Below are 22,267 nucleotides of genomic sequence, written 5' to 3'. Positions count from 1 at the left end.
ACAAACCAAAGGGTCAGGTAGTGTTTTTAGAAAGTGTAGCGCTACCCGGCACTGCTTAGAATTCATTTTATTTAAAATTGGTTTGAGGTGGACATTCCTTTCATACTCATATAGCCTGCAAAATAAAACTAGGTGCAATTCAGTTTGGATTGATAAGTTATCACATGGGCACGCACTTAAATCAGAGTGATTATATGTTTTTTCAGGATACCCTAACATGAGGGGAATCAGGTTAGTGCGAAACCTCTGTAATATAAATCTGTGTTGCATCCTTTTTACATTTACTAGGTAAGAGAAACCTCCCTCAATTATTGGTGTGTTAAGGCAATATGCCCGGGCTGCGTATTTCTCTTTATATTGTTCCTTACTATTGTACTCAGACAGCATAAACATGTCACTAACCTTCTGTTTGGAGACCTTCTCATCAACTAGGGGATCTTTAAAAAGTTCATGGAGCCTTTTCTCTGATTTCCCTTGCCAATTTGTATGAGGCCCGCGGTGTTCTTATTTGTTCATAGTTTCTAGGCTTAACCTTTAGAGCATACAGCAAAGCCTTCCTAGCTTTTGTGCATGGAGAATCGTAACCAGCCCCTGCCTTTCCCTCTGTTTGGTGCTTTTGTTCTTGTTAGGGCCGATTTTATGTTTTCTAATTTATTACAAAAAGCTAGCACAACTTCCCCTGCTTCAGCTTCTAGGTCTAAACATAGTTGTATATCATCTTGAGTGTTAAATATGATTTCTGGAACCAACTTAATTTTATCAATGTATGCCCATTTGAGCTGGACCCCATTTTTCCTAGCCACAATTGGTGTTTCAACATTACTGTGCTGTTGTCTCTCAAGTGCTAATATCTTCAGCTCCATTGAAACTATGGGGCGTGGTCACTAAAAGTCGTGAAGGAATTGCCTACCTTAACGACCCTTGCTATAGGAGGAGCGGTCAGAAGTATGTAGTCAATCGTTGACTCCACCCCATTTCGTTGAAAGGTTTCCGGCAAAGTGTCGGTTATGAGGTCTGGGTCACAAATTATTTCCATGTTTAGGGAGGCTGATACCTTATTTAGGCCGTTACCGTACTCACTATGTGTAAAGTGATGTATAGGATTTCCCCTCATGTCCTCTAACCCACAAACAGGCAGTATATTGTAATTACAGGGACATATATTGAAATCACGTAACCATGTGATATTTATATTCAAGGACTTATTGTTACATACAATTTCAGAGATAGCTTTGTTGACTTTCCCCACAATCGTGTGCATCTTTGGACCAAATCTGTTGTTGTAGAAATTTATTAGTACCCATGTCCCTTCCTGATATATCTCCATTTCCAAAATGTGAAAATTTTGATTTGATTGTGAATTCATCTTTACTTTCACTAGTAAATCGTTCCAGTTTAGGGTCAGGATGCCCCCTTTTGCCCTCCCTGAAATAAATCGATTTGCTTGGGTCTGAAAGGATCGGTAACCGTTGATGAATACTGACTCCGTTGCCCATGTTTCCTGGAAACATACTATTTCCTGGTCCTGCCATATCTTTAGCCAGTTAATGTCACTCAGTTTGTGGGCAATACCAGCCACATTCCATGAGGCTATTTTCAATACATTTCTTTGTCTCTCCCGCTGTATAGAAGATGGCTGTAAACTCTCACTATTTGCAATAGTTGGTGGTGGATGTTGCCTATCATGGCTCATCTGTGAGCTTGTATGTACTGACTGTAGTCAGTCACAAGCTTCAAGGTCGGACAGGGGCGCATATCTATTCTCTAGCCTCCAATCCATATTCCCACTATTTCCGCAAGATGGACCCCCTATCTGTCCTTCCTTAAACTGTAAATGGCCCACAGATCCTATTGGTGCGGGAGGTCTGTAGAAGAAACCCAATGGTAAGACAATGATGTGTGATTTTCTAATGTGAAAATTGCCCAGTTGCTCCAGGAGAAAACCAACAACAAATTCACTTTTAAAATTTAGAACCACACAGTCTCCCGGCAATTGTTTCTCCTAGCTGAGCCCACCCAAAATACTCTTCTTGCATTGATCATCTGACTTGCAATGTTCCTACCTGTAGCCCCCATCTTATCCAAATTTTGAGTTAGCCAGTGGAGAGCTTTGGACATTAATTGAGAAATTAATTCTAATTGTCCCTCTCGCAGTGGTGGCACATTTCCCAACACTAGAACCAGGGGGGCAACTGCCGGGTGTAGCTGTAAGGTCTGTGCTTCATTTATCTGATTACTCAGGGCCGAGCTTGCTTTTTTCTGAAAACCATCCTGGCTGCCCCGTCCTAGAAGTGTACTATTTTGACCTCTAGGTGCTGTGTTAAAATCCTGGCTTCCCGTCCTATAAGTGTACTATTTTGACCTCTAGGTGCTGTGTTAAAATTCGCCACTTCCTGACTTGTCTTGTCCCCCATTTCTTTCGAGTTATTGGAAGTAAGAAACCTTATGTTACTACAGGCCGAGTGACTAAGTGTACCTGGTGCTGCATTTGGGGTTATTTCCTCCCGATTATCACTTAGATGTTGGGCCCTATTTGTTGTAACGGGAGACATATTTAGTGTCATTGTGCTAGAATCAGTTCTAAGCCTCTCCTGGGATGTTGGGGGCTGTCTGGCCATCATTGGGCCAAACTTTGTTAATACTGCCTCTAGTGAACGAGAATTGTCTTAGCCTGGGATTATAAGGTGGTTAATGTATGCCCTATCTGACTTAGTCTTAGTGAGATGGGGTTTAGCATAGTGTAAACCAGTGTTTCTAGTCTCTGCCAAATAGTTTCAGTCATCAGGGAGCAAGGGGCGGTATTTACTGTTTCCGTACCAATTAGTTCTTGCTGAGCTGTTTCTGGTGCTACCTCTCCCTCGTGTTTATTTGGTCTCGGGCTTTTGGTGGTTTCGGTCTTTGTGGTCCCCCACCCCTCTTTCTCTTTACCGCAGCATCAGTGCAATTCCTCGGAAGTCTTTTCATAGCTGCCAACCGTGAGGAAGCTCTTTGTGAGGTGCCAGTCAATTCCGAGTCATGGGGTGTGGCACTCATGGTTGTGACTTCTTCTGTGACCATATCTGTTAGCGGGGGTTCGTCTAAGGTGTTATGAGACGATACCCTCCCAGCGAGGATCTTTTATTATTATTGGAGTGCTCCAGCAATAGGCTGCGTTCCGTTAGTTCAGTCTCGTGCCCCAAAACTGATGTTGCCCTAGTTAAGAAAGAGTCAAGTGTCCCCACTATACCTGCGCCCACTCGGGTATTCTGGCCGTCACGTTTGCTCATCCCGTGTTTGGGTTTCAGTGCAGTCAGTGATGCCAGTGTATAATGTCAATAACGTGGACCCTGTGTTGAGACTATTGGTGCTACTAGTATCAGGCAAACACAGACTCAAACTCAGGGTGAAGCACTTTACCTTAAGTATTCTCTGGGTGTCAGAGGGGGGCCCAGCCTCTTCCAGGCTCCGATGGGCGTGGACGGGCCTGCCCTTGGCCCGGGCTTTGCCTTTGCGCGTCCCCGCGCCGCAGGTTAGCTCTTCGCTTTTCAGCGCGACCTGCGTGCTAGTGGTGATGGGAGAGCTCCTTCGTTGGTGGTCTCGCTTGCCGCTTCCTCACTCCTCCGGGAGTCCTGCTTGTCAGCTACCAGGTGTACTGCCACTCATTCTTGGTTATTTGGCGATGGGCAGCAATCAGCAATTCAAGTCCAACATGAACTTGGTTGTAAGTCTAACTGCTAGAAAAATACCGTCTTTCAGCAGGCATTCAGTAAAAGCTCTCTCCAAATAACACAATTACAAGCACACTGCACTTTTTGAAACTTCAGCTTGGAATAAAGGAAAAGAATACATAAATCTCAGTATTCAGGCCCCAGAAGGCATGTGTCCTTGATGGATAAAGGTGCACCAGTAAAATTGCAAACAGTTTCTCTGTGAAAAAATTTACAATGCTTGTATTTGATCTATGCTAACTCCTCCTCATCCAAGACATATCTCCACTGTGTTCCAGTTGCTCGTCACGCTCAAGAGAAATTAATCATTTACTAATAGGCATGCAACTTGATATCTATTGTAGATTAAAATTCATCACACCGGGGGAGGAGCTACGCTACGAATCAAGATGGCCGCGTAAGCTCCCGGCTCCGCTGACCTCCGCCAGCAGCTCGATTATCCTGTCTTCAATCCTGACCTTACACCTGATTTTCTTGTTTATGAAGGTCTACTGCTTCTAAAGGTGCAATCCCGAGATTTCTACCTCATCGGCTGACGAAGATATGCCGTGTTTCCATTCTCGGCCTAACAACGTGTGGAAGCCAGGGCCTCGATTTCTAGACTATCCGGGTCAGAGTTGAACAACATCGGCCGTGAGACCTGGACTGAGCCCGGTCTCCCGAAGAGTGCCTGACTTGTTGACTTTTTGTGACGATCCTTTGAACGATCTACACCGAGGACACACCAGCGTGCCACGCCGGCTGCTGTGGTGGGGGTCCGGTGCCCGGAGACCTTGCTGCCCTCCCGGGGTCGACGGGCTGGGGCCCTCTCTGACGGCGAAGGTGTGTTCTGTGGGACGAGGAGCGCCCATTACTTGATATCAGATTTGCGTGGCCTGCGACTCCGGAGCAGCCGGCCTCCGGCGTTCAAGTCCGGCTCTGTCGCCTATTGAGAGGAGATGGAGCGGACGGAGGGCGCGCCATCGCTGCAGGCCGTTGTGGCCGCCATTGGGGCGCTCCATTCGCTCACAGTCGCTGTGTTCCGGACACTGATGGTGAAAGTGGACGGTATCCTGGAACCTGAGGACGACACCTCGATTGGTTTTCAGCTAGAGATGGTACCAGCGGTGCATTGCACATCAGAGGTCGAGGTCCCCGTGCATAACCCGGAGTTCATGAACCTTGACGGTCCCCTATTACCGACAAGCCAGCCCGCGCTTCTCGCTAGCGTCTCTTGCCTGATCCTGCTGCCGCCTAACGCATCTATAGACTGTCTTCCATGTGGCTACGAGTTCCTTGGTGATGGTTTGGGATACTCGCTGTTTTTGGACACCTTTCCTCGTTCGAGCCGTGAACTTTTATCCTGTATTCGATCCTCCTGTGCTGACAAGAACTTTTGTGGACGCTTTGCCTTTTCCTTCAAAATGGCGGCTCGAGTGGCAAAGACTCTTATGACGGACCGTACTGGCCAGGGCTGAACTTTATCGCTGGGTTCCGATAAAATAGCTTTTAGTGATGCCGGGGTTGTGCCTATATTGTGACGAGAATTGGGTGGTTGTTGTTTATCCTCCCCTGACTGGTTTGTATAATTGCTAAATATTGATTTTACCATGTCTCGGGGTGGTCGCTGTTGGCGGGGGGTACGGGAGACCGGGAGTGTGTTTGCTTTCTCCTGCTCCGCTTTCTCTTTTCCCTTCCTTTAGGGTAGTTCTTGGGCGACAGGCACGCTGCTAGTGGGGTTAGGCCGTAGTCATTGCAGGGGTGCAGGGTGGGGGGTTAGGGGTGGGGATTTTTATTTTGCCTTCTTTTGTTCTATGGCCCCTTTGGACTTTTCTTTTTCCTTCTACGAGAGATGGGCTGTTTATTTTTCACGAATCCTTTATTGTCCGGGTGTCTTCGCTGGCTTAATTATCCTGTAACATTGTGGACGAGGTCACGCGGGTGGGATTGCTTCGATTGCTTAATAGATTGCTTATTTCCTATTTCCGTTATGTGGACCCGTGATGGGCCTTTTACTTCTTACAGTGATTATTGTTTGTATATTTCCCCCGCCTGGCCCTGTTCTGTATTTTACTGCGAAACACCTGATATCTGTATTGCCTGCTCTTGTCTTACTGTTAAAATAAAAAAATATATAAAATAAAAAAAATTCATCACACCGGATATGGTTGTAGGGACACAAAAAATACTTAAACCCAAAACCTATAGTTGTGGGTAATGGGCTTAAATCAGTTTTGAATACTGCACTAAGGTTGGGAGTAAGTGAGTTCCTTATTCCTTATTATTTATTAGCTCTTTATTCTTGATCAATGCTACTTTTATCAAGCACACTTGTTATTAAATTTGTAAAGTGCAATGTCACCTGCAGGGTAGGTATACTGGCGCTAAGTAGGCGTGTATGCCTAACCCTCCCTATGGTAGGTTGGTTCATTTAAAATCCAGGTCTTTAGTTACTTGCAGAATTCAAGGATGTGGAGAAGACCCTGATGTTGAGTGTGAGGCTGATTAACACTTTAGAAGCATTGTTAGAGAAGATGTGTTTTGATATGGTTCTGTGTATGTGTGGGATCATGAAATTTCCTGCAGAGGTGTCTGTGTGGTTGGTGGAAAGGAAATGCAACTGTGTAGTTTCTAGAGTGTGTGGGTAGAGTTTGATATGAGCATGTTTGTGTATCAGGAGCCAGTGGACCTCCCTGAGGTGTGCTGTGATGTGAGTTCTGTGTGGAAGGTTCAGGATGAGTCTGGCTGCAAAGGTCTGAATGCTATGTAGTAGTCCAGTGAGTTGCTTGGTGATCCTGGTGTGAAGGGTGTTCCCATACTCCAACTTGCGGTAGGGCATAGCAGTGTAATATACGACATATAAATACATAACAAATGTGAATCTACAGAACTTTTGTTGTAGATACATATGTTGTTTTTTATGTTGCCTATTGTCCAACCCACCTCTTCCAAGCCAGATGGCTCGCTAATGTGCCCATCCTCTCTGACTAGAAAGAAGGGCAATATAGAGGGGAATCGGAGAAGAATTTGGTAGTTGCATGAGACAGATATTCCAGCTATTGAATAACAAAGATCCGTGTAGGGTTGAACCGTATCGGGCATGCACTGTAAACCACCTGCCATCTCTAACCAACTATAAATAAAATTAAAGGGGCTTCCAGGCTCCTAAACGGATCCTTATGAGAATTGCTTGTAGCGCCCTACATCTCTACCCAAAGTTATTAAAATTCAAGTTTAGTGGGACCGCACTTCCTTCTCCTTCCACAACTCTTGCTTGGGGATGTGACACCTACAGCAGAGAAAATCAACTTGAAAGCAAATCTAAGTGAAACTTGAAGCGACAGTGCTTGTGTCAAAGTCATCTTATCCATTTAATCCTGGTTTCTCATGTTGCCATTATTATGCCCAGAACCGCAGGAATAGAAACTGGGCCTATTACTGCAAGATACGGGATACTGACAGCGACCCTGAAAGGCTTGCAGACATCCATTAGGATTGGCCCCTGACTGCCTAGCATGAATTTCCTGAGGGGTCACTATAGGTCATCCTCGGGCAGGTCAATGGTACTTGGGACAAAACAATGCATTCTCAACAGATAGTCAAACCACTGTGAGCACTATTTAGTAAAGTAGTCTGTCTCATTTAATAGATTCATACGTGCTATGAATGAGTAACTGTCCCGTCACCTCAGCAATGGATAGGGGCTAAGCAACATAATATGTGCATGCCTTTCATGTATAAAAATAGATTAACCATTTTTGGTTCAGGCCACTTGGACGAGCTAAAAATGTCAATTTCTTAACCATGAATTTGTTTTATGCTCTCAGACTACAAAATAGTAATGTTATCTACAACGGAGCATGCAACCTCACTAATCTGTTGGAGAATGTCTGAAACTTCTTGTCTAGGACTCGGTAGAGGCTTGTATGCTCTGTAGCCACACAGCGGTTCATCATATTTTCTTTCAAGTGTGGCCTTGTAGCACACAAACTGTCCGGAGGGAATATAGACATACCTTTGGTTGGAGAGTGCCTGGTTGTCGAATGTCCTTTCCATACTCGAGTCGCCCACATAATACTCATCCTTTCCCTTATCTGTCACTCTCTCTCATCCTGTAATGCCTCCGGTTCATCCCTATCCACACTCACTGCTACCAAACCTGCTCGCTTTCAGTACAGAAGAGGCCCTAACCAAGTTCCATAATTCACTCTTCCAAGAACTTTTGCGTCCTGGTCCTATCCTACCTCATAAACCACATTAACCACGTTCTGAATATAGAATGAGATGATCCATTGTCATAGCAAGATTCGATAATGTAATACACTTCCTAAATTGCGTAAAACCTGTTTACAACAATAAGACACATTAAGCACAGCTGGCCAACCTGTACCCTATTTTTGCTAACTATACCTCTGTACCACTCCAGAACTACCACACACAATGTATAGTTTCAGAAACCTGTCGTTCCCATTGCCACTGCCCTGGAATAGTCTTCTCCTTTGGCCTAAGTGCATGCTTTTACCTCCCACAGTGAATTATGGCTACGGTGCTCAACTCCTAACCCTGAAAAAAAGCTTCTGGACTTCCTATAGTTCCTCTTCTGTGCACTATTAATGTGTGCAGTGGTAGGGGCCACCTTTCACTTCCATCCAATGTCACCACCAGGCCTTATGTTTATCTAAAGAGCTACAGCGGTGGTATACAAAGAGCACAGCCGTGTTCTTCTATACTTTTGTTGATAACTGATGTGAGCCATTTCTTGTCGAGATGCGCCGCTCTTGAAATCAGCTTTGGTTGACACAACAGCCTTAATCTAATTATCCATTTAAAGCCAAGTATGAGAACTAATAGGACACATCAGATCTTCAGCAGACAAAAGGCTGAATACACAGCATGAAAACTGAACTCAGGTTGAAAACTAGAGCAAAGAGGAAATTGTGAGCGTACGATCAAGAGAGACAAAAAATTCTTTAGAGCATTGAACAAGCGTGGAACTAGGAAGGTAAAGAGATACTTGAGCGGTGTGTTGTCATGAACTAGAAACTGAGACTGCTATCAATACAGTAAAAACTTGCAAGAAACTGCACCAGTTTTTAGCAAGCAGATGGACAGCCAATGCCTTCCTGGCACAGAAACAGGAATGCTTGCAACATAGTATAGAATTGGATCACAGATCAAACTCGGATCAACAGCGCTGAGACACAGCACTAGCAGGGTAAACGGTCAGTACAGTTTTGGCACACAAAGGCATTTATTGCGCTGGAGGATGGGGCATTTCCTGAAATCACTCATCTGGTCTGTGAGGCAGAAGGTGTACTTAACATGCAGATTCTCTTCTAGGCCAATAACTCTGTTTACTGGGCTAATGCAGAATATTAAGCTGCTGAATGCTGTGGAAAGTAAATTAGTCCTCCTTAAACGTTTTCCCTTTACATTCTGACACTTCCTTATTCTTTTCTGATCAGGGTTTTTTGAATGAAAACTGTTTGAAAAATAAACCAAGACATTTATAAAGATTGAAGCAATTTAAATAAATGCACAGTTTTGAGGTACTATAAGTTGTGTTTCCTTTTTCTCTATCATACTATACAGACAAACATTGACAAAACAAACAGCTCAGCACTCGCATTATAAAGGTGAGACCTATTGCCTTTGCCAGTGCTTGCTTATCACTGTTGATCAGCATTCGTGCATTGTAAATGCACAATTTTACTTTTGCCACTATTCTTCCTTTGTGGGACAGTTCCTGGTTACTTTTCCAATAATGACAATTTGATGAGTATCTGTATCATTTAGAACCAGAAATCCACTTCCTTTATATCTATATCTTCAGCAGTGCTGTTAACCAGCTGCCCACTTTAGAGTCCTTCCACCAAATAGTGTAGAGTGCTGGGCTTGACTCAAGGTAAGGCGCCATTGAAAGTCTCCAAATGATGTATTTTGATAGTCTTCTACGTTAATGAATGCCAATGGGACTTTTTCACTATGCCACTCCCAATGTTACGTTCTCCCTACCTCATTTATAACGGATTGGTTTTGCAGGCGCTCCCTCTGTCAAAGTAGGGTTGATTTTATTGGCTCTGTAGATCTAGGCTACTGCCGATTTAGCTTCTTTAGTGCTAATTGCACTAGGCATTTATAGCAGAGTTGGAAAAGATCTTTTTTTACAATGTGTTACAACAGCTGTTCACTTGAATGGACATCTGTGCCACTTGCAGAAACTTAATGTATAATATTTCATTTTCAGGAATCAAAGGCATTTCTCAGTCTTCTGCATTTATACCCACGGCGGAGAGCAATTCGTTTCATCCCCAAATGAAGACTTTGGCGTCGCCGGTTGATGCTAAGCAGCAGTTGCAGCGAAAAATCCAAAAGAAGCAACAGGAGCAGAAACTCCAGTCACCATTACCAGGAGATTGCCTAACCAAGAAAGCAGAAGGGTCTTCGAGCAACGGGGTGACAAGCGTTTCTAATGGAAGCCCCGCTATCCTTTCTCCTCAACCCATTGGCATTGTAGTGGCTGCAGTTTCTAGTCCGATTCCGGTAATTATACTGTGTCATTTTGGTTTATTTTATATATGCTGCTCAGTATTCTTTTTTACATCTATAAAGAACAATGCATTAGCGATGCAACTCAAGGTAGAAGTTACCAGCATTATTTAATTTAATAATGTATTTATTTTTCAGTTTTTATATAAAGCCAAAGGCAGGAAGTAAGTTCCGGTTAACAAACATTATAAAACAACCTATTAGCACCAGGAAAATAAGGAGCAAGTAGTTCATTCTAGCAGAAACGTTACAAGCAGTTAACTAACCATCATAGTAAATCATCTAGCAAATAACAAGGTGAGCAGAAAGAACAAACATTTTGTAGCACCGAAGACAGGTCATGTCAACATTTGAGATGTGAACAGCGATCTCTACTTTAACCCAAGTGCCTCTCAAACAGGAGGATTTTGAGGTGGTTTTTTTATTTATTTATTTAAAGTTTTATATATCTCGAACTAGAACCAAGACATTCGGTATCAAAGCGCTTTACATAGAACCAGTTTTGTTACAGAAGTACACAGTCATTTTTGTGAGGCACGGGGAGATTAAGTGATTCGTCCAGAATCACTGGATGTTGAGCATCCCTGCGGAGACTCGAACCCGGCTCCCCAGCTTCGAGGTCGACCTCTCTAGCCGTAGGACTACATCCTCTCCTTTTTTCTACATCCGTTCTCTTTTGAATGTGAACAGACAATAGGTTGAGTGAAGGTCTGCTGGGAGAGAGTCCCAAACCTCTGTTGCTCTGCTAGAGAATGCCAGGCTCGTGCAGCATTCGCGCCTGAAAGTTGGATGTTCGAGTAGGAGGGATCAGCATTTTCCGATCCTCGTTGATTTCGAGGCTATATTTTCCAATCTGGTAGCAGGGAGTGGAGCTATGGAGAGCTTAGAGCATTGCATGTAGTCTAAAATTGGGATATTTTATTAATGAGAAGCCTTATAACTGATGGTTGATGATAGGCCAGAGTGAGACATAAGGATAGCCATGAAGCAGCTATTAATTTCTCTCTGAAAATGTCCTTATCCGTGGATAGAGGAAAGCTCTATCCAGCTTTTTCCGCTAATGCTTTTCTTTTCAACTTTGGCTTTTATTGTGAGGATTTCAAACTAAAGAAAGAGTTTTGGGGATAAGGGAAAATGCTGTGCGCTCTGCTACTGTTTAACGCAAGGGTACTGTGAAAGCAAAATGGAAGCGGTGGTGCAATTTAGGCGAGGGGATGAGCCCTATAACCCATCAAAGGCGTGTGTTGTAAGGACAACACGCTAAACATAAAAGCTAAATACCTACTCCACACAACAAGAGGATAGAGTAAATGGTTATGCCACGATGGACACCTTAATGATCAAATTGCAGCTGTCAGAAAGAACACCAATGTCTTTTTAGATAAGATCTTCATTTAATAGTCTTTGAAGCCAGCCGACACGTGTTTCGTCGCATGGGAATGTACTGATTCCGCGACTCCTCAGGGCTGTAGATTTGAGATGGCGCACAAAAGGTCGCAAAGCCGGTGATATTTCCGACCCGGCCCCGCTCGAGACCAGGTTGTATGTGTCCGGGAACACGGCTTCCTGCACTGCTACCCGTGGGACTTGCATCGATACAATCCCCTGCACCAGGGCAACCGAACAGCTGGGAGCTCCCGTACTCCCCTTCTTCTAATTTACTGACCTTCGGGATGTCACCTCCTAGGAACTAACTCAGAACATTATTCTTCCGAAGACTTTTGCCAGCGTCTACTCTGCCGAATAACTACCTCCTGATGACCAAGTACCTGCACTGAGGTTTCAACCTCTTAGAACCGCGTGTACTCCAAACGGACCGACACATTCAACCTGGTCTCGAGCGGGGCTGGGTCGGAAATATCACCGGCTTTGCGACCTTTTGTGCGGCATCTCAAATCTACAGCCCTGAGGAGTCGCGGAATAAGTACACTCCCATCCGACGGAACACGTGTCGGCTGGCTTCAAAGACTATTAAATGAAGATCTTATCTAAAAAGACATTGGTGTTCTTTCTGACAGCTGCAATTTTGATCGTTAAGGTGTCCATCGTGGCACAACCATTTACTCTATCCTCTTGTTGTGTGCAGTAGGCATTTAGCTTTTCTTTTTTATTGTGAGGATTGTACAAATCTTCAGGAGTCTGTAGCAGACGCTTATGTCATGAGATGTCTGTGGTCATCTACGGTCCGATTTAGTAGGTTTTTCCAAATTGTATGTTTTTGTGCTCATGTGTATCTAGTCTGGGTAGGAAGCAGTCACATGCTGTACCCTTCAGGATAATGTACATGGGTAGGGGGAAGGGATTCAAGATTGGGTACATGTTGAAGGCATGGGTGATTTGTTTTTAGGTTCAGCCTATGGGAGTAGTGGCCCAATAGAATCCTTACCACCGCAGACATGGTGTTCTTTAAAGCAAATGCCTTTTTGCTCCTTTCTGAATTGGAAAAAAAAGTGCAAACGTGAACTTTGATATGTTTTGCAGCATGAATAGTGTCTGGATTCTCATTCTGTGCATTATTGTGCCATCAAGTAATTTTATTCCCGAATCTGTTTTTCCTTTTTATTGTTTGCTTAAATGTTTGCAGTTTACACAGCAAAATATATTCCTACTTCTCTGTGAGTATTGGGGAGCGAGACATTGGCTAATGTGCAGCAGTGATAGAGATAATTTCGTTTTAAAGTATTCTGCTAGTCTGATGTACATTTCATATTTCATCTGCTTATGTGCTGCAGATACCTTGTTACATACATTCTCTAACTGCTGTTTATCTAGCTTCTGACCAGTATTAACTTATTGGGAACACAGATAGGTTGTGCAAGGACAAAAGCAGCGCCCACTGCCTCAGATGTAGCACTTGTGCCTATTTACTTTTTAGATATGGTTTATTTCCTTTTTAGGTTGAGTCTGAGACTGTTTGCTTGCATTGTTGGTATCCCAGACGAGAGGCTCTTTAAAAAATGCATTGCTAGCAGCAGACCATCATTCAACCTTCCACCATTGATGGTGTGAGCTAAAATTCTTTGCCATCTGTTCCCACCTGCCTTTGCCCTTAGCCACTTTTGACTTACTGCTTTTATTATTGTGTGACTTTAGAGCTTTGTGATCAACATCCTCTGAGAATGCTGCTCATATTGATGAGGAACTGACATGTTTAAGGGTGTCTGTTTTTGCCTAGGTGTTTCCTTTTTAACTACACAAGCCTACTTCATACCTCCTCCCCCGCAATCTATCCTAAATCTCCCTTCCAAAATAAGCCGTGCCAATAGCTGAACTCTGTGCCCCCTGAAAGATCTCCAATTCAGATCTTCAGCAGAAAATCAATAATGGCTTTCTTAATAAAGCTGAGGGGCATGAAAGTGTTTGGCAGGCTGTAAGCAGTCTCTTCTAACGGACCTATCCCATCACTAATTATTTAGAACCACCCTGTCTAGCATGTACACCCTCTCCCATGTAGTGCGCTGTCTTCAGCAGGATTACCATTCCCTCTTTGACATGAGCACCCGCTTTCACTTGGTTGTCTCAGTATGCTTAATGGACAAGAACCCAATAACATTGTCCATTTGCACTTGTTTATTCTATGACATGGTTCATTCCCATTCACAAATATGAATAAGCTGTTTACCTAATGGCTGACTTAAGTTCGTTGTACACAGACATTGCCCTTTTGAATATATTGAAATTGCATTTATATAGCACTTACTACCCCTGCCGAGGCGTTAAGGCGCTATTTCGGCGAGTAGCACGCAAATCCGGAACCCAAGATGATTAGTGGTGAATTAGTATAGAGTGCTATGAAAGTAATTTGAGCGCTGGCCATGTGAGTTTGTTACTTGGATTGAAAAGTATAGTGGAGGGATTGAAGAGAGAAGGGTCTAGAAAGTGTTCATTTGTTTCATTTTTTTGAGCTTATAAGCAGTAGGAGGAAGTTTGGGATGAGCAAAGGGGAGGTGGGGGAAGAGTCAGAGGGAAGGGTTTAGGAAGGCTTGTTTGGGAGATCTGAATACTAGAAGAGGTATGAGGTTATGCAAGGAGGGGTAGAGGAAGGAAGGGTCGAGAGTGTTATTTTTGGGATCATGGTAGTAGAATGAGGTTTAGGATGAGTCAGAGTGAAGGTACAGGATATAATGTGAGAGGTATAGGGTAGTGCATTGGAGAGTGTGTTTGAGATGAATCAGAGAGTGAAGGGGAGTATATATTGAGGCAGGTATAGAGTGAGATATAGGGTAGTGCATTGGAGATGCTAAATTTGAAGTAAAGTAATGACTATAAAGATGTAGAAGTATAGAGAAGGTGCATATGTATAAGCAAGGTAATATATGTAGATTTAGATTGTATTGAATAAACTCAGACTTCCAAGTGTTGCTGTACATCAAGTTAATTTATTTGTAATTTTTTTTTACAATTGTAATTTAATAGTGAAGGAATTGTAGATAAATCGTTATGATAAAGATGCACTTATTTATGCAGTCACCTATATACGTTTTAAACATAGAATAATATAACCATAAGTAATGTGTACATTTGTGAAGCAGAACTAACAAATATATATTTATAAAAGTAAATATTATACATGTTTATACAAAGCAGTATACATATGCAAGTACACATATATAGTCCTAATAAATGCTAATATACACATAGATATGCTGTATATTTATGTTTGAGTACGGTGGTTATGAGTGAAAGAGCCAACTTTTGAGTAGTCTTTCTGAAGATAAGGTTGTTATCCGTGGATCTTATGTTTTGGGTAAAGAATTCCATAGTTTGGCTGCTTGAATAGAGAAGGCGGTGCCACCTATCTTTTTTTTCCTATATTGTGGGATTTTAAGGCGAGGTGCCACTCTAGAGCTGAGGCTCCTTTGTTGAATGTATTTGTTGATTTTATTCCTGATGATGAGCGCTCCTATTCCATGTATCGCTTTGTGGGTGATACAAAGCCGCTTGAATGTGGATTTTCAGGCAACCGGTAACCTATGTAGGGCTTTCAAGGCACTGAGATGTGGACTTGTGGCTTTATATGTAAGAATAGTCTGGCAACAGAGTTCTGAAGTCATTGTAGTCTTTTTATAGTTTCTAAAGTTAATCTGTGGTAGAGGCTATTGGCCTAATCGAGTTTAGACCGAACAAGAGAGATAATAGCCTGGACCTTGTGTGTAAATTCTAGGCGACGCTTGCTGATTCCTTTTTTCATCTTAGTGTAGCTCAGAACCTGGTTCTTGTGCTCAATAACTTGCTTCTGAAGGGGTGTACCCAGCCTTCAGTTAATCAGGTTAGTTACTATTGTTTTTTAGCTTGCTCAGGTAGTTTATGCCACAGTACTCTGTCTTTAAACCATGTGTGCTATGTCCATGACTTTTTACAGCAGCTGACATAGAAAACCTTTACATCTCAGTTTGAGAAGCCGTCACAACTGCCCTGTGGTTGTAATGGACTACCATCATTGCAACTTTACTCGGAATCAGCGTGCACACTGAGTAAAAGTTCATAATTCCTGCAGGAATTGAATTTGATTAGTTAGAAGATAAATCAGAATGTTTTGCTGAAGACCATTCCATTCCTGTCAGGGAGTTACTGAAGTGCACAATCCTAATTCCCCCCAATCCCTTAGCCTAGCAGAGGAAGGCACCAGGTCTCATGATAATTTTTCCTCCTGTCCCAGAGTACCTGTTTGGCCCAGAAGTTCAACCTGTTACATCTTTAAGGATCAAACGTTTCTTGCTCTTAGAACTGAACTACACCAGGCTAAGTCACACTATCTGAGCACAAAAGTCCCAAAACCCCATTGCTAAATGGAATAAAGTTGCTTACTTTTTGCACCACAATGTTGACTAGGTCTCTCTACCTAAGTTTAAGTTAAGGAGTTGAGTAAATGTTTGAATCAGTAAATCTATAACCTTAAACTGTGGAGCAGAATCCAACTTCTCCTGTCAGAGTACCACGCTGATGATCGCAGCCCATCCCTGACTCCGTCTCTGCCCCCAGAGTTAAACCTTGTTCCATTTGATGCAGTGGATAATATGGGACGCTGCTGAGTTAGCTATTAAAAAACATTGTGCTCTCAATCTTCCTGACCAAGTCTCTCTTCAACGTTAGGTAAACTGCGCCTGCTAGTCTGAACTTAAGGCACTCACTTAACAGCTGAAGTAGTTGGCAGTTTTCTCCATTAACATCCTCCATCATAATTTGCATATCACAGGGAGCACCTCTCTCAGCTGGCAAAATGTTTCCAAACTTTCATGGCAATAACATCATTTCGTTTCAGAGTGCCAGCAGGAGCCTCACATGATTCCACTCATAAGCTGAAAAGGAGATGCCTAAGAATAATAAATTAATTTAATGAATCCTAGATTATTGCTATAGTGCCTAAGAGCCAGATCTCAGAGAGGTAGGACCCTCCAAAGGGCTCTTTTCACCTGCTGTGGATCTAGAGTTGATTCAGCCGTTCAATCTCACCTCGGACCTAAGGACATGTTTTTAAATTTTGTCATGCTCTATTCTATTTTTGAATATTTTTATTAAACAGTTTTATATTTTTACACTTGCAGCTCAGCATGCAATCAGCAGATATATCATACAGTTTTCCACACCGTTGATCAGCGCACATCCATTAATGACTTAACTGTAGAGGCGTGTAGAGCAGCAGGTAATACAAAATGCGCATACTAGTGTAACAGAGCTATAATAGCACATAGTTGAAAAGGCAATAAAAAGACGAAACTCATCAGAACATCAAGCAAATGAACTTGACCATAGCCGCAAGGGAAACTGATACAATACTAGAGCACCGAAATGCACATTACTTGGACTGACGGTAGGAGAAAGTCATCACTCAGAGAATCATCTGCCATTTGGGGGAAAACGGATGGTCGCAAGTGGGCATTGGATGGAGGAGCGTCAAGGGGAGATGTTATCATTCTTCAAGGTAGTCTGTAACTCACTCAGCAGAGTGTCCAAACTGGCAAAGGTAGGGTATTTACACAGGCTCCTAATATCTTCCCTGTGGAAGGCCGAGTTCTTAGTTTGAGCCCAGGCATCCAAGGAGTGCGCCCAGGCAGAGAGCATAGGGGGAGTGGATGTTTTCCATCTGCGAGCAATCAAGCGCTGAACAAGTAGAAGGGCCAGATCTATGAACCGCGCAGTTGATCTTTTCGTTTTGATACATTGAAACATACCTAGCATGCACACCTCCCATGTGGCCAGCGAGTAATTCCTCGTGCAGCACACTAAGTAAGTTGTGACGCCCTGCCAGGACTGGGAGTGCGACGGGCATGTTGTGAACATATTCAGGAAATCAGCGTCTCACAAAAGACAGCGAGGACAAACAACATCTGTGCAGTGCACGTAGGAGGTGATTTTGTCTGGAGTGAGTTGGCCCTGTGCAGTATATAGTATTGTATTAACTTGAAAAAATCATTACAAGACACCAAGGCGGGGTATGCATGATGCTCTGCCACTCTTTGTCTGAACAGGTCCTGTCCAGCTCATGGTCCCAGTGGTGGCGTAGTGAAGTGAGAGACACTGCAACATATATATGTAAAGTCTGTGTAGCAAACCATTTTATGCGATGGCCGCCCGCCCCCATGGTATGCAAATATTGGATTGTTAGATGCATTGTGTGTTCCTGCTGAATTGCGCCCCAGTGTACACCCATCGCCCAGATAAGGGAGTTGTATAGCAGAAATGAGACCTGATGAAGCCTGGCAACTGTGATAAGTCCCTCCAGTGATAGGAGAAAGCCGTCTTGATAAAGATACCAAGACTGTGGAGACCCACTTCATGCCAAGGATATCCTCCAGGATAGTGAGCAACCCACCCAAGGTGTACCAAGCAACTGGCTGGAGCATATGGCATCACTGAGTGGGTAAGGAAAACACTTCTTCGGAAACAACGGTAAATGATCCGCATGAGGTGAGAGTGGAGTAATACGGTTTTGGAAAACGGATGAAAAAGATGAAGCAGACATGCTAGTTTCCATGGGGAGAGGCAGTCATAGTGCCGTCCAGCTGGCAGCCTGATAGCCACCTGGCTACCCACTACAGCTGAGAAACCAGATAGTAATGCTCAAAATGTGGGACTCTAAAACCTCCCTGGTGAGGCGTTGGGTAACGCTTAGGGAGGGCAATCCTACGTCATGTAGCATGCCAAATTAAATCTCCTGACTGTTGTTCAATTGAGCGAAAGAAGGACTTAGTGACGAAAAGAGGGAGGTTTACAAAAAAAGTACGGAAGGCTTGGCAGCATCACCATTGTTATGAGTACTCTGGAGTCTGCCACTGAAAGCGGTAGGTTTCACCAGAAAGCCATCTGTGCCCAAAGGGAGGTCACAGCACGCCTTGGATTGCCACCTAGGGCTATGATATATTCTTATATCCAAGTAGCAGACCGTGATGGGCCGCCATGGTAAGGGCGCACCACTTAGTTGAAGAGCAGGATTGGTCACAGTAGCGGTAAATTGGATTGGATTCAGGTCAGATATGAGACGACCCATTTTTACCCTGACTGAAGGTTGGGTATAAAAGAGTTTTATCAAGTGAATGAAGCGGGTTCACAGGTCGTATTGTGGAAGCACCTTGAACAGGTAGGCCCATTTCAAGTAGTCGAAAGCTTTTTCTAAATCTAACTCCAGCCAACCTGCCCAGTTTCATAGGCGGACAAAGCAAAACCAAAGGGGATGATGGACGGAGTGTTGAACATTGCAAGCACTCACGCCCAGTCAACTGATCTGGGTTTAATCCATCATCATTTTTTGGCTCACTCCGCCACCCCAGTTCAGACATGGCCATATGCAAATCAGTCTGACCCTGTGCCTCATGGGAACAGTCGAGCCCGAACTGCCAAGCCATGTCTTTCCTGGACAATGTATTTAGGCCCATATCTCTGTACTGGGGTGAATGTATGACATTGTTCTGCATTCTATCCATCAATTGTTCTTTTTGCCAGTTCCAGAGGTGGGGCATAATTCAGTATGCAAAATAATCTACTCCGATTGAGAGAAGGGTTTCTGACTGGTACAAAGCCATTTTGATCTAGGTAGACCAAATGTTGGACTAACAGGACTATACGATCTGATAGGATCTTAGCAAGCATTTTATAATCTACAGTGCGGATAGGCATTGGTCGATAGGACTCCGGTGACGTGGGATCTCTGCCAGGTTTTGGAATTGATAAAGAAGAGCGCCACGAAGCGAGGGTGGGAGACAGGCAGCTGGCATGGCCTCTTTGTATAGCATTTTCAAGCGTGGGACAAGAATGGAAGCTTAAGCTTTATAGAATTCAGGCGGGAGCCAGTTAGTTCCCAGAGTCTTGCTAGCGGTGAGTGCATTAATAACCTCTTTGGTCTCAAAGTATTATGTCGGTAACACTCGAGGAAGAGACACATTAGTTAAGAAAGACATTACCTCCTCTGCCGAAGTGTATAAGCAAGTGTAAATGTGGTGAATGCAGCATATATACTCCTCTGTGCATGTATGAGAATCCCAGACTCTGCACGTGTGGCCAGTATGAGACGTTGTGGCTGATCTTGCCGGAAAAGCCAGGGAAGTAGTGCTTCCAATTTATCTGCCTCAGAATGTGTCTTCACAAAGTGAGCCTCATAGTTGAGGCACCGAAGTCTCTCCAGTAATGCAGGTTGCGGTGCGCCTGCCCTCTTCGGAAGATTGCACCTGCTTCTTGTATCCAAGAAACGTTTTCTCTGCTTGGGAGATTTCTCTATCAAGCTGACTGGTCATATTCAGGACACCGCCCTGGCAATGTCCTATGGTCGCCACTTTAAAGGCATCCCACTCGATCAGTCATTCTGGAGGCGGCAGTGTCTACATTAATGTCAAAGTATTCTGATCTACCATTGCTTAGGGAGGTGTAAAAATGGATGATCCTCTAGCGCCTTCGCTTGCAAACCCCACCTTCATATTGGACGACTGTAATCCCAGCATAGCTACAGGTGGTGGGGGTTATGGTCAGAGTGGGTTCTTCAGAGATAGTCATTGAAAGTGACGTGTGTGTTGGGCTCGACCCTTTTTGCAGGGTCATTCCTGAACTTTTTGCCTTCCTCCTATATTTTTTCTGACCTGTTGTTGGCTATTTTATGACTCTGGGCACTTTACCACTGCTGACCCGTGCTAAAGTGCATATGCTCTCCCTATTGTAAATGAATATATTAATTGGTGATTCCATGATCGACTATTCGGTTTACTTGTCAGACCCTAGAACAGTGCGCTGAGTGTGCCCAGGGTGTGTAATTCCAAATGCTGCTAGTGGGCTTGCAGCACTGGTTGTGCCATCCACAGAAGCGGCCTTGTAAAACGTGTCTAAGGTCTGTCATTGCAGAGTCTGCGTGCCGTCTGGTACTGTCATGCTGACTGGGCAAGTGCACCCACTTGCCAGTCCCTAAACCTTCCCTTGACTTCATATTAGTCACCCCTATGGTAGGCCCAAGGGCAGGGTGCATTGTAAGTATAAGGTAGGACAAGCCCTGATGTGTGTGGCATGTCCTAATAATGAATTACAGCCATTTTCGTTTTTCACTATTGCAAAGCTACCTGTTCTCCATAGGCCAGAATGGGCTGCTAGATTATTGCCTGTTTATTATCCCAACAGACTCAGATAACATGGTAGAAATTCGAGTTTAGTATGCCTGGACTCAGAATAATAAAATATATATTTTAGTGAAGTTTATTTTAATATTCTGTGTTTGCAAATACCACTTTTAAAAAGTAGGTATTTGCTTGTCTAACCATTTAAGCCTGCCTTTGCGAGGTTGTGTATCCCTTCGTCTGGTTTTGTGAGTGACAGGGCTGGGGGATTCCAAGAGACAGGCTGGGGCAGCCCAGTGGTGAATAGGGAGATCTGCATCTAGATGACAGAGAGGAGTTGCACCTGGGACCTGAATAGGGCTGGGCCTTGCCTCTACAATGCCGGCTCCACCCCCTGTGGTGCGTCTGATGACTCTGCCCTGCACACTGAAAGAAGCGAAAGAAGACTTTCAACAAAGTGCTCCAGGACTGTACTTGCCTTCCACAATGCTGGCTCCACCTCCTGTGGGGCGTCTGATGTGCCTGCCCTGCACTGTGGAAGGAATGGAGAAGTCTGGTAAACAGTGCTTCAGAACTGGTTTTGACTGGGCACAGGCCCCTCTTCCCTCCGAGAACAAAGGATTTTGGGGTATAAATATTGGGACCCTGATCCCATGAAATTAGATCACTTTTGGACTTACAAGACGAAACCTCTGATGAGGAGAGGAACCTGAAGAAACTGAGGGGAGACTATTCCCAAGCTGAAGTGCTGCTTTGGGGATTGGCCTGCAGTGGTTACATTACTGCCAAAGAGAGGAGAAAGACCTTTGTGGACTTTACTTTCAACTTGTGCAAAAGATCTCCTAGGGCTTGGAAGAGAGCTTGACCCCTGACCGAAGTCCCAGGACCAGTGGACTTCACCAGCCTTTGTGGATTGCTGCTGGAAACGCTGTTTCAGTGGCTACAGAGGCAGGGATCTGTGACCGACTCTCACGACCGGCCCGGTGTCCTGTAGGCACCGCATTAAGCAACGTCCGCCTCAAACAACGCAAGCTCTGAGCTCACCGACTCCATCCAGACGTCTTCACTGAGCCGTTCCCTGCACCGCGACTGGTGGACACCGCGACGTGCAACGCCTCGCTACACTGACTCGTACTGGTCTGACCGACGCGGTCACTGCTACTAATTCGTGTCCTGTGAACGCACCGGAGTTGGGCACCACCTCACACGCTTTGCGATGTACCGCCCAACTCGCACCGCTGTCCGGACTGATCGACGCCAGCTCCTGAACTCCGGCTCTGTCGCCGCACCGCAAGCTGCAAGCACTGCATCGTAGCACCGTCTCGCCCTGCAACGCACGCCTTGGATCCACCGACTCTGTAAACGGGCCGCTGCCTGCACCGCATCGAGGGACAACGCATCCTGCAACGCTTTCTTTTCTGCACCGCGACGAACACCGAAACCGGCTTGCAGATCCGTGCCGGCCGCCTCAAGTAAACGGTACTGTGATTGAGTCTGTCG

At 44.4% G+C, this 22,267-nt stretch overlaps 1 protein-coding gene across 4 annotated transcripts in view; it reads left to right on the top strand.

The window, feature by feature from the left end:
- RFX7 (regulatory factor X7) overlaps window positions 1–22,267 on the top strand; it is a 511,194-nt gene that overhangs the window by 457,833 nt on the left and 31,094 nt on the right. For all 4 annotated transcript variants that reach the window (XM_078684878.1, XM_078684877.1, XM_078684876.1 and 1 more), the window contains exon 8: window positions 9,934–10,229. In XM_078684878.1, the coding sequence (XP_078541004.1) occupies window positions 9,934–10,229 (296 nt within the window). The remainder of the gene's footprint in view (window positions 1–9,933; window positions 10,230–22,267) is intronic.

The sequence above is a fragment of the Lissotriton helveticus genome, chromosome 3_2 (genome assembly GCF_964261635.1).
Source record: "Lissotriton helveticus chromosome 3_2, aLisHel1.1, whole genome shotgun sequence".
Classification (NCBI taxonomy): domain Eukaryota; kingdom Metazoa; phylum Chordata; class Amphibia; order Caudata; family Salamandridae; genus Lissotriton; species Lissotriton helveticus.
Note: the sequence above shows the minus strand (reverse complement) of the source record. Positions and strands in the feature narration are given on the sequence as shown.